General features: G+C 44.1%; 2 protein-coding genes across 2 annotated transcripts in view; one reads left to right on the forward strand and one right to left on the reverse strand.

Moving 5' to 3' along the window:
- The window catches only part of capn5b (calpain 5b), a 42,653-nt gene that overhangs the window by 6,777 nt on the left and 23,026 nt on the right, over nt 1-12,850 (reverse strand). The window contains exons 4-12 of the mRNA XM_068715615.1: nt 8,725-8,933; nt 8,135-8,327; nt 5,939-6,132; nt 3,634-3,711; nt 2,824-3,019; nt 2,619-2,741; nt 2,315-2,511; nt 1,595-1,716; nt 390-526 (exon numbers count right to left, since the gene is read on the reverse strand). Coding sequence (XP_068571716.1) covers nt 390-526; nt 1,595-1,716; nt 2,315-2,511; nt 2,619-2,741; nt 2,824-3,019; nt 3,634-3,711; nt 5,939-6,132; nt 8,135-8,327; nt 8,725-8,933 — 1,449 coding nt within the window. The remainder of the gene's footprint in view (nt 1-389; nt 527-1,594; nt 1,717-2,314; nt 2,512-2,618; nt 2,742-2,823; nt 3,020-3,633; nt 3,712-5,938; nt 6,133-8,134; nt 8,328-8,724; nt 8,934-12,850) is intronic.
- Nucleotides 11,530-12,012, forward strand: ompb (olfactory marker protein b). Its single transcript, XM_068716593.1, has one exon. The coding sequence runs from the start codon at nt 11,530-11,532 to the stop codon at nt 12,010-12,012; it is 483 nt and encodes a 160-aa protein (XP_068572694.1).

The following is a 12,850-nucleotide window of genomic DNA, read 5'->3' on the forward strand; positions in this document are numbered from 1 at the left end:
CCCTTTTACTGGCTTAGCTTGTCTACAGAGCAGCAGGTGCACAGTTTACACAAGTGATGCAATTTCACAGGTCTGATTGAGGAAATGCAACATTCTATCACCAACAAGAATTCCCTAACAAGCATGCTGGCTTTCACATATCGCCTGATATTGAGCCTGTAATTGATTGGAAATGGATGTTCAGCTAAATTCCGTAGCAGCTCAAACACACACACACACACACACACACACACACACACACACACACACACACACAAAGTGTGGTGGAAGTTCTCCAGGTGTAGGAGGGTTTTAAAGTGTTGGTTCACCCAGTCTCAGGACTGCCACCATATACAGGACATATAGTGTAGGGTCCCACAGTGGGATGGCTGCAGAGAGTGACAGCTCACCTCGACGTGGATGCCCTCCTTGGGTTTCTTGCGGTAGAACAGGCCTTTGATGTCAAAGTTTGGGCACCGTGTGTCCTTATGAACTGGTGAACGAACCCTCTCTCCTTCACAGGTGATGATCACATACGGATCTACAGCTGAAGATGGGGAAAAAAAAGTCAAAATAGTTCTTGCACACCATGAAGTCTTTGTGACGGGTGACAGTCTTTGGTTCTTTATTCTAAACTAATTTACTAATTATTTTCTCGACTGGTTGCTTCATGATTTGCTCTATAAAAAGAAGAAATATTTTGATATGTTGCTTGTTTTATTTGACTAAAAACCCGAAAATATTCAATTAACTATCATATAAAAACTAAGAAAAGCAGAAAATCTTGACCAGAAACAGGTCATATTTGTCATTTTTGCAGCAAAAAACCCCACTTATTTGGCAATCAATCAATTTTATGCAAATCGACTAATCGAAAAAAAGCAAAGATTAGTGAAAAAAAATATCAAAACATAATTTCTGAATCAGAATGTAGTTTTTTCATCGATCTACTCCCATTAATCATCTCACGGCCTCTAAGATTTATCAGTAGAATACTTCTACTGTTCATACTTTAAGTTCATTTTGCTGATAACACTTTTACACAAGGCAGATTTTGAATGAAGGACTTTTAACAGTAATGGAGTAATTTTTTCATGATTCATGATTTGAATACTTCTTCCACCACTTCCGCTCCGTCACCAGATGAATCTAAAGCCACTATGTGGAGGATATAACAATTTTGGACTCTGATGCCATCCGGCGGACACTGTGGCAGTCACTGGGGGGGGGATCCGACCCGGAGATACAGAATGAAATGGTTGACAACACTGCATGTACTGCATCCAATTGTACCAGGATTGTCTCATTTTTAAGTTATTTCAATTGAAAAAAATACATATATACATAGTGGCTTTAAAGGTGAGTGAGTTGCAAACGTTACAGGTTAGTGCACACGCTAGAAGAGCTTCAAAGGGGGGTAAGGACTCTCTACTACAGGCTAATAATAGGAGCTACAGTTTCAGCAGATGGTGCTGTAGTACCTTGTACTTTGCTCAGAAGTCTCTCCTTACTGGGATTGAGGCAGTGAAGCTCTGTGGGTGTTTACAGGAGTTTACAACACAGGAATATGATCGTCAACATCGCGAACACAATGCGATGCGAGTAGTGGTCCTACCTCCGTTGGAGTCCTGTCCCTGCAGGCCTTCAGCATTCATTACATGGACCTGAGTGACCAGCTGAGGGTAGCCACACATCCCCGTCCAACATGTCTGAGGAGGGTCGTCCAGAGTCAGCTCTCTGGGAAAGAAAGAGTGTACGCTATAAAACTGTCGAAGCCAACGGGACTCAGGCACCTGTGATGTCGGCAACTTTTTTGGCGCTTGATATGAAAGGGAACGTCCACGACTCTCATTTACGATGATTATTCCAGTGTTTCCCATTAATTATCTACAGACTACGTACATATTAAACATGCATATTTTACACTTAAAAAAAGAGACCCCATTTTCATGCTTTGTGGGTGTATCTTTTTTGCCGTTTCATCACCATTTATATATACACAACCAATTTGTTGATTATTTAATTGTTTACTAGAGCACACATTGTTTACCTAGCCTCTTAATTTTGCTCTCAAAGTGCACCAGACTGATGTGTTTAACTTTAAAATGTAAAAAATGTACTTCCGATCGCAGAAAAATATATATCACAATGTCAGTTACTTCCAATATTGCGCAGCTCACACCACTCAACACGGCGTTGCTCAACTTCAGTCACATATACACAGTGCGCAAACCCACCGCTTGTGAATCTATCGAGACGTAGTTTAGCTTCAAAGTAGATTCGGGACATTCAAAAAAGTTACACTATGTGTTCAGTGGGAATATATCAGATTTACTTGCAGTCTGAAGGCACATCAGTGAAGACGCGGAGCAGGAAGTCGCCCTGCTGCCCGGGGTCAAAGGTCGTGGGAATGATGACGTAACGGCCCTCCTTCAGCTCCTTCCTGAGGAAGACGCAGCGCGAGTTGATGTAGATGGAGCCCGCTACTTTCTGCTGGGCTGAGTGCATACGGTACTTACGATTTAGCTCCACCTGCAGGATGAGAGGACAGTATAGCAGAAATTCGTCCATGTGAGCCATTCATTAGTCTAGTTCGGGTTTGCGGAGGCTTCTCGGTATTTGTGCACGTGTGTTTCTACCCGGTGAATATCAAAGCCTATGGCGAGGTTTTCCCCTTTGCCCTCTTTGGGTGTGGCTCTCTTCTCCTTCTGCTGTAAGCAGATCAGCACCTCGTCCTCCACTTTCTTCACATCGAACACATACTGGAGAAAAGAGAGGGCGACACCATATTTACTGGTCACGCATCTCTCTATAACACGAAGACAAACACCAGCCTCCACCAACCTGAGGGTTCTGCAGGAAAGTGGCCTTGTGATTGATGCAGCCTCCTGACCGGTTGCGAAGGGGGTCCTGGCGGTGGACCCAGGAGCCCCTCATCACCTCCTCCTCCCAGGTTTTGTGGATGCTCAGGTAGGAGGTGTTGATGAGGCGGCACAGGATGAGGTCAGTGAAGTACTGGCAGAAGTCATCGAACGTCATCCTGCAGGAGGGCAGGAAAAGGAGAGGAGAGAAGAGACCGGAGAGAGTGGATACCAACTAGAGAAAAAAAAGCTTGAAAGAAGAAGACCTTTAACAGGTACAAAAATAGAGGAAATGAAATCAGGAACAAAGAAAAGGGTTACGTGTTAAAGGGAAACTGGGATTTGTGGCGCTGACAAGGAATGAGATTAAATGTTGACCGATATGGGCTTTTAAAAAAAACAGCTGCATAACTTTTATTGACACATCAGTTCAGGTAAGGAGTGCAGTTTATAACTTGCTGCTTCACTGCCACATGCTATTTGCTGCAGTGACAATGCTGCGCCCACTGAAACGTTTACAATTCCTGAAAGCAGCCTCTCACACTCTGCATCGATACATATTATAATTTATAAAGCAACAGCCAACAGGGACTAGTAGAGGGGGAGGGGGAAATTCAGGCAGTTTGGAGAGCTTAATTAATTTGGGTGGTTGGTGTGTGGATGATTTATGCGTACACACACATTTGGACGGCATTAGTTTGAATAAGTCTAAGCCATGCCTGCATCACTTCAATACATGGTTCTAAGATAAGGGAACAACAACATCAATTGTTAGTAGATTTACGGTTCTCACCAGAACTCGCCGTCGTCCTGCACGGTGACGCCAAGCTTCTCTCTCTCACTCTTGCTCACCTTGTTCCACTCCTCCGAACTGCAGTGAGACACGGGAGGCAGAAGAACAGCATCAATCTCACCAGCTCGCGAGAAAACAAACTGTAACTCTTTATATTAAGGTCCTTGTTATAAGCGTTAGTAAAGAGATAACAAGGCCTTTATAAGTCCTTATAAGAGGCTCTTTAACATCAGTATGTGTTAATAATAGCATCATGAACACATTTATTGTTATAAAACATTGATAAGCTCCTATAAGAAACCTGTTAACAGTTTATAGACTGATTAAAAACATAAAAACAACATTTATTGAGTTTGACTGAAGCCATTATTAAGACCTTAATAAGGCGCTGTTGATCCGGTAGCTGCAAAAAGCATCGTTAACGGCTGACAAATGCATAATAAGTATGTATTGAAACATAATAGCTAATAAATGCTATCATAAACAACTCATAAGGCTTTTATTAGGGCCGTTAAGCAGTCCATAAACTGTTAACAAGCTCTTATAAGTGCTTATAAATGTCTTATAATCTAACAATAAATGTGCTTATGACGCTATTTTTAACACTTACACAGTCTTATTATCGTATAATAATGTTCATAGCTTCTTATAGGCACTTTACACAGCCTTGATACCTATTACCGATATTAATATAATTGACTAGTGGGACATTCACCTGTGAATCTTTTAATAAGCATAATGATGTGCCCATTAACTGTATCAAGTTCAGATCTATAAATGATGTATGGTTCTACCCCTCAAGGGCACGATTATGTAAGAGTCCGTTGAATGTGTGCATCGGTGAGTGTGAATCATACCTAAACATCAAGGTCCATTCTGTATTCACTGCTCAGGGGAAACACAGGCTTTTTACTGGATGCATTAGGTCTGTGTTTATGTCTCTGTTTATGATTCACTGACAAGCGTCCGCGTCTCAACAGTCTGTCAGACTCCATTTACAGTAACAGGTTTCCTTTTTTTTTCTTTTTTATCAAACCATGAATAAATTATTCAGCGAGAGCGAGCGAGTGATTGAGAAAGAAGAGAGATGACTCACGTCTCTTTAATAACATCTTTCTCTCTTTTCGGCCTTATCAATAATTCAGGCTCCATTATGATCCGGCTTTACCACCTCCCTGTTTGTTTCACAGAGGCTAGACGGAGACGGAGAGATGTGGAAGGAGCAACTTCTCTGCATCTCAGCATTACCTGTTGCCCTACGAAGTGTAGGCATAATGCAGAAGAGTAAAACTGGAATGAAACACTCTTTTCCAGGGAGAAAGGACAGCTTTGTCCAATGACTGAACGCTAGAATTTAAGGTTTAGTCAGGAAAATGTCTGTTGTGGGAGGGTCCCGGGAAAATGCTATCTGAGCTGCACTGAACTGTTTGATTTTATGCAGAACAATTCAGCCATTCATCTTTTTTCTGTGACCCATTACCTTGATTGCATCTCCATTTTTCATTGTCTACATGACATTTTCCCATCATGCAGCTTTCTTGGTTACGTTGTGGGCATTTTTGATGAGTTTGGTCTTTGTTCAGCCATTAGTTGTTTGCTCAAAGGAGACAAAGGAGACAAGAGTACTTTGGCATTTTCAAAATGTACTTTGTGAAATTGGCTAAAGTGGTAAAGGTGGTAACACAGTCAAGTAGGAAAGGACGAATAGACACAAAAATTCCACAATTAAGCTAAAAAGCATATTCTTTTTGGATATCATTCCGAATGTAGCATTTTCCATATGTGGGTATTATTCTGGTTTTAGGAGCATTCTTTGGACATACATTCGGTATACGCGCCTCACTTGTGTTTTTTTTACCATTTGCGCCACGCAGCCTTTTGCCTTTTTACGATCAGCTCTCTGCGTTGCACACACTGCTTCAGTTCGTAAAAAAAGAAAATCTTGCAGGACGAGAGAGACATGACTGGAAGTGGAGGGAAATTTAACTTATTTAAAGGACGTACCCATTGGGCGTATGTCATGGGGGCATTTTACGTTAATGGGAGTATGCACAGCTGCATGTTAAAGTGAATATTAGTGGAATATTAAGCAGGAATATTGACTTTTTTTAAATAAGAGCAAAAAAATGTATATTTTGTTCATGCAAACATGGTCAGTGTTTGTGTTGCTCTTGAAATGTCTGACTTACCGAGATCACTGCGCAAAATTGGGACGGATAGAAGAAGACGGCCAAACGAGACAAGATAAGATGTGATGAGCTGCAGTAGGTCATCCATGCCTGTAAGGGGCAGTGTAGGGAGTTACCTGTCGCTCCAGGGGCCGCTCCACTCCTTTTCTCCCCAGGGGTTCCTCATGCGGATCATTTGCAGCTTTTCGGATTTGAAGAAGGCCAGCAGTCCGTGACCGAGCCTCACTTTCCGCACGTCCGTCACGGCGTAGGCATGACCTTTGACCAGGCCACAGTCCAGCCGTGCCTCCATGTCCTCGATCGTGGTCGCCTGGGAAACAGGAAAACGGGGGCGGTTTAGTGGTTGGAAACACATGATTTTGTGGATCTCTATAAATATGTAAAAGAGAGAAGCTGGCACAGTTTCCTGGGAAATCACAAACAGGTAGGTGTTTGGTAAAAGGCACACAGGGACGATGTTGCAGTGTTCAGTGGAAGCTGCACAATAAGCTCGGCTTTTGTGTTCGCCTGGGAACCGAAAAACACAGATTTCTGTTCCTTCATTACAAACAGTAGAGACATGATAGGAAACCGAAGAGCAAGATGCAACAAAGGTCCCCAGTCGGACTGAAGCCGAGGACATTCGCAGCATTTTAACTCCTAAGCCATGGAGCTGCACCATAACTGCTAATATTATACAGATGTTACATTCAGAACTTGATCAGATATTACAGTTTTATTGCAAATGTGGGTCATTTTAGCCATTCTTTCTGTCAACTATGATAACATTGTACTGAAGCAATCGGATGATTCGACATGTTGTAACAAACCCAACAGTTTTGTCCAAATAGAAGCCGTGAGAAGGAATACTGATCTCCGGTTTGAGAATAACTTTCAGAACAGAACTCAGAGTCCTCTATCCACAAATCAGCACCCAACAGTAGCCTCAATACGTGGCCTCCCAGAGGATAGACACACAATACATAAACAATTTATGATTGAGAAAAACAAGATAAAGTAATAACAACAAAAGGTGGAAAATGCATTGTCGTATAGTACTGCTTATATTCTCTGAGCTCTCATTACTCCTGCAGTCGAACAACAGACTCTCCGGTATTGAAACTCATGCATATAGAAGAGCCACATGATTTAAAAATGGAACTGCGTGTGATTCTGAATCACAATAAGGGTTTGTGAATTAGTTGTCGCCGGAGCAGCACGTCAGGGAGTAAGATTGGCATGAGACAGGGGACCAAAGGCCAAACAGGGAAATTCACAGGACTGCATGTACTAGTTTTCTTAACAAGCAGACATGCAGACACTCTACAAAACAGTTCTCGATATTTTTTTTTTACTGAAATACAGACCTTCATGCTGACAGCTCCTAGTTCTCAAAAACAATCAATATGGGTCATTTTCGGAGATGAGCTGCTCGGCTTTAGATTCTAAACGTCATCCTCTCGAACCCTTTCTCTACCATTATCCTTCCATAAAGACATGTGCTTCCCTGCAGGAAGTAACTTTTGAAGGAAAAAAAAAAAAGGCCTGCACAATACCATCATAATGGACAATTCAGAAGCGCTATTCATTTGTGTGCACCTCACGTAATCTCAAGCAAATTACTACACAGCTTTGAAAAGCCTTTGAAAAGTTGCAGACAGAATTTATGCAGAGATTTGGCACTAAAGAAGGCTGCTGTTGCCGCGAGACAAAGTCAACACACACAGACAGCGTTTCATCCTTGGATTTTAAAAATCACGGCAGAAAATGCTTTAATTATTAAAGAGCTTTGGGGCTCATGGGGTCAGCTTTTGTGGTGGATCAGACCCTTTTCAGAGAACAGGTGCTGAAATGCTGCTAAAAATGCCAAGTGTGAGCTTTCCTTATGCTTTTTTTTTTTTTTTTTTGGACGTTTGAGACCTTTTCCTCGGGATGAATATTCATCTAGCGCCGTCATCAGGTCAAAGTTTCTACTTATTCGATACTTTGGTTTGCAACTAAACAGCTGCATAACTAATGACGTTCCCATCAGCTTCAACTTCGTGTTCGAGAGCTCATTAGCAAATATTAGCATTCAGCTCAGAGCGCCACTGTGCTTAATCACAGCCTCGCAAAGTAGACTCAGTACTCAAAAAGCTTTGGTCAATGTGTTTGTCCCATACATGTGGCTGAGCCGAGCCTTAGACAACAATAAATGCCTGGAAATAAAAAAATCCGATCTTCATGTGTACAAACTCATTTTTAAAGAAAATGAAAAAACAACTAATTTTAACCTCAGGACTCATGTATGATTTTAAAAAAAGGAGGCGACAGCCATGCAGCTCTCAGCTCACCCGGATGGAGCAGCTGATGAGACCGTCTCTGTTGTGGACTTTGAGAACTCTTTCAAACAGCTGGTTTCGGGCCACCTCATCTGTTGCCATCTGACCCTCCAGCAGGTCCACGGGCTCTGAAACACCACCCGTGAAATCCACCAGCGCGTCGGCCGTGTTTCCTCCGTCCAAAGCCTCGTAGCAGCCGTAAACCCTGACAGGAAGAGGCGGAGAGTCGGGTAACGGTTATTAGAGCGCGATTAATCGATTGTGAAAAATAAATAAATCAACAATTATTTTGATAACCGATTAATCGTTCGAGTCATTTGCTGGTCGTCAGGAGAAGCTCGGTGTTACGTCACATAAACTGAAAACCTTTGGTTTGGGACAGTCGGCCAGACAAAACAAGACATTCAAAGACGGGTGTCACGGCTTCCATTCTAAATCAAAAATCGATCGAAATGGGCTTTTCGATTTCAACCTTTGAAATCAATGGTGTTTTTCAAAGTCTTTACTTAGGTAGGCAGAAGTTTAAAATGATTGAATCCAATCATTTGTAGGCGTTTCGTCTCTAAAACTGGATCTGAATATTTGTTGCCACTGATACTAACTTGGCATAGGCCTTCTCCACCATGGCACTCCAGAACTCGTTGCTGTCGTTGGAGTGGCAGTAGACCAGCTGGTTGTCCACCGTCGGTAGCCGGTCGTCAATCACCACGTCCACCCACTCGCCGAAGCGCCAGAAGCGGAAGTGGAAAATCCCGGCGTACGAATCTGGCTTCTCTGTATCCCACTCCTGCTCCTTCCAGTCGGGAATGACCTGGAGGGTGGCAAGGGGAGGGAGGGGATGGAGGAAGAAGAGCAGAGGGCAGGTAAGCCAAACAAACCGGTGCGCCGCGAAGCATAAATAATGTCAAGGTGGAGTGGGCTGCCAGACTGGGACAGCGTACCCTCATGTCTGCTGATGCATTTAGGATTAGGGAACAGATTTATCACCGTGGCCCTCTCAGTCATAAATCCAGCGGTAATAGGACATGGGTGAGAGGTAATAACTGCAGTGTGTGTGTGAGTGTGTGTGAGTGTGTGTGTGTGTGTGTGTGTGTGTGTGTGTGTGTGTGTGTGTGTGTGTGTGTGTGTGTGTGTGTGTGTTTCAGCTGCCTGCGTTTGCTCTGGTCCAGTGAAACCTCTATAACCCAGCCTCCATTTTGACGAGAGGTAAACAACAAACAACGCATTCACTTAAAATCCTAAAACACAAATACACAGGTAACAGAAATGGACCCATCTCTGAAAGATTAAAATACAGAGCAGTACAAAGCATACTGTGCAGACAAACAGAGACTATATGGCTGAACACATGACAACACTGATTTATCTTTGTTTCAAAATCAGTGAGTATCTGCGTGTGATAGCTATGCTAGCTTAACTGGATAGCACACATTAAGGTTAAATGTCACCGTTTTCCAGTTAAAAAAGAATGTCTACTCTAGTAGTGACTAGGCTACAGCTAGGCTACAGCTATGCTAACAGCCCTTTGCCAGCCCTGCCGTGTGATTGGTCCAAATGCAGACCACGTCCCGGTCCACGTACTGCTTGACTTCGACCATAGTTATAGTTACCATAATCTGCTGCTACGGTGAAATGCAAACTTGAATTGATGACGTCGTTGTTAACGCTGAGGCACATTACTACTAGGAAGCTTTAAACAGTTGTTGTGTTTTTACATCCTGTGTATTTCATGTAGGAACTAAAAGTGTTTAGCACACCAGGTGTAGCGGCGGCTGCTGTTTCATTGTTCTCGTCAGTTAAGCGCAGAGGAGTGAGACGCTTTTTTCGTTTGTTTGTGTTTGGACTGTAGCACTTTAAAGGAACAGTGTGTAACATTTTAGTGGGAATTAATTGGAAGATATTGAATACAATATTCATAACTATCAGTTTATAATCACCTGAAACTAAGAATCGTTAAAAAAAAGCCATTTATATGTACTTTTTAATGTTTTGGTGTCATTCATTGTCACGTTACAACTCGCATCTGCTCTGCTCTCTCTGTCGGGCTGAGATCCTCCAATTACACACACACACACACACACACACACACACACACACACACACACACACACACACACACACCCACACACGTTATTAAGCTCCTTTTGTTATGTTATATATATTTGTTGTTGCTATCACAGCCAAAAGGTAGTGCACAGTGGGTTCATCAGAGCTTTTTTTTTTTTTCCTTCTTCAGCTGCCTGTTGCTGCTGGAAACACACAAAGTATTTCTACTGCATTATGTCGTGTTGCGATTGCTGATTGTGATTGTTGCTTTTCCGTGTTCCCACTGTGACTCAGTGTCATAACAGAACTCCCAAACTACAGGTGACCTGCAAAAAAGGGCACCTGTGAAACCTCCACCAGCGCGAATATGGCCTGCAATAAAAAAAAAGAAAAAAGAAAACGGCAAATGATGCAGTGAGCGACGCCACGTGTGAATTAAGTGACAGTGTTCCAGCGGGTGTGCTTGGAGATGTCAAGGTGCGCTAACTGAACAGCAGTTCCTGTCAAACCTCTCTACAGGAGGTGACACTTTGCTGATGGAGAGAATCTGGCCTCTCTGGAGGGCCGGCTCGGTGAAGCAGCAACAGCTCCTTTAAAAAGAGGACCGGGGGGGGGGGGAGAGAGAGGGGGGTGGGACAACAAAGCACTGCACCACAGAAACCTCAGAGTCATTTTGTAATCCTTCGGGAGGCAATCTCTCTTGCACCCCCACCTCGCTGCTGCTTACTCTCTGACTCTGCACTGTGGATAGTGAGAGAGCGAAGGCTCCATCTATCTCAGCTCACATCTGGGCCAAGTGTCGCTCTGCAGCAACTGCACTCTGGTAGGTAAGTGACCTGACGACTGACCGGAAGCACAAGCAGAAGGCACCTTGGCTTCCCCTGCTGTCTGTCGATAGGCACACCGTGGGGGAACTCCTTCCTCCCTCCCTTCACCTGATAAGAGCCCAGCGCCAACATAAAAGGGGCTACTTTACTCTTACAAAACAGTTTTGTTGTTCACATTTACATTGCCGCCCATCCAAGCCTCCAGGAGTTTGGTAACACAGCACTTCAGGTCAGGTATTAAAGACCTGTAGCCGAGTAAAAACACAAGACACGGTTCCCTGAGGGCGAACCCTGTGCCGGGGTTTGCAAATGTCATTAGATCTCGTCGCCTAGCACCTCTGCTAATCTGTACTTCTGCGTTAGACCCGCCTTCTCCTATCGACGCTACACAGACATGAACACATGCATAAGAGCAACTGAAAAGAAGGAGGACGGACACAAAGGGAAGAGGCTTAGTTTCAACATAGCTGCCGATCTAATCCAGCCTTGCGGTTGGTATCGACCTCTCAGCCTGCTGCGGTGTGCCGTCCAAGCATGTCTACGGAGTTGGAGCTGTCCTTCCGGCCGGACACCGATCTGACGGAGGTGATGCGCCTGCGGGTTCAGTCTCTGCAGCAGCGAGGCCAGAAGAGGCAGGACGGCGAACGCCTGCTGCAGCCCAACGAGGCCGTGTACCGGCTGGACTTCACCAAACAGTCCCTCGGATTCTTGCGGTGGACGGTGAGGCTGGCCCAGACGGGACGCCTCACCATCACGGCCACCTCGCAGCTCTGGACGCCCGACCTCACCAACCTGATGACGCGGCAGCTGCTGGAGCCCGTTGGGGTTTTCTGGAGGGCCCCGGGCGACGCCGGCGACGCGCCCACCCAGTGCTACGAGGCGGACGCGCACGAGTTTGGCGAGCGGATCGCCGAGTTGGCTAAGATAAGGAAGGCGATGTACTTCCTGCTCGAGTTTGCAGACGGCTGCAGCCCTCAGACTGTCGACTGCTCCATCACCTTCACGGTGGATTGTTGAGATTTCAAACTTAAAAACTCTTCTTCCGTGCATGCAGTTGAGGATGCAAAGTTACTTTTAGGTTAGACCTGCATTTTTTTTTTGGCTGGATGGCTCACTGTTGAGAGTCAGCAGAAGAGAAAGCCTTCAATATCACTTCATCAGACAACCTGTAAGGAAAAGACGACACTCTTTGTCCTCCTCCTCCTTTTGCAACAAAGCTTATTTACATAAAACATAAAACTTGCTTCTGTTACTGAACCTATTGACCTTTATATCTTTGTATCCTATGATGTTAAATATAGCTAAATACAAATAAATCCAATAAATCACAAAGGTGTATCTGCATTTTCTTAACTAAGTAACACGATAATTTTCTAGGCTTGTGTGTCAAGCGAAAAATGTTATTCACCCTCTCCTCCTCTTTGACAAACAGCCAGCCCTGACGGGTTTGGTAGAAATGAGTCCCTTGTGAGATAATGGATAGAGACAAGTGTGTTCTTGTGTGTGTGTGTGTGTGTGTGTGTGCTTGAGTATATTCCCCAGTGGACGGGGGAAACAGGTTCCTGTTGCCTCATCCGTCTCTGTCTTGCATGGTGACCCTGACAAACAAGAGAGAGGGGAGGCATGTGGATTTCATCTCTCAGCCTCCATGCTTTGCTCTGCGACGGGCGGATGAAACACTAACTGTGACTGTGAATGAGAAGCCGCGTGTCAGATGAGGTGTGAGAGAAAAGAAAATAACCGAGAAGTCAGATGGTATTAGACTCGTTTCTCGTTGGTTGAAGGAATGTAACCGACTTGCCACCTGAACCGTCAAACCATTCTCTGATTATAACCAAAAAAAAAAAAAAAAGTC

The sequence above is a fragment of the Cebidichthys violaceus genome, unplaced genomic scaffold (genome assembly GCF_023349555.1).
Source record: "Cebidichthys violaceus isolate CVI_PGR_0920_01 unplaced genomic scaffold, fCebVio1.0.p SCAF_20, whole genome shotgun sequence".
NCBI lineage: Eukaryota > Metazoa > Chordata > Actinopteri > Perciformes > Stichaeidae > Cebidichthys > Cebidichthys violaceus.

Bases quoted from the DNA above. Each gene is read 5' to 3' on its own strand.
- ompb (XM_068716593.1), top strand. From the start codon at position 11,530: ATGTCTACGGAGTTGGAGCTGTCCTTCCGGCCGGACACCGATCTGACG.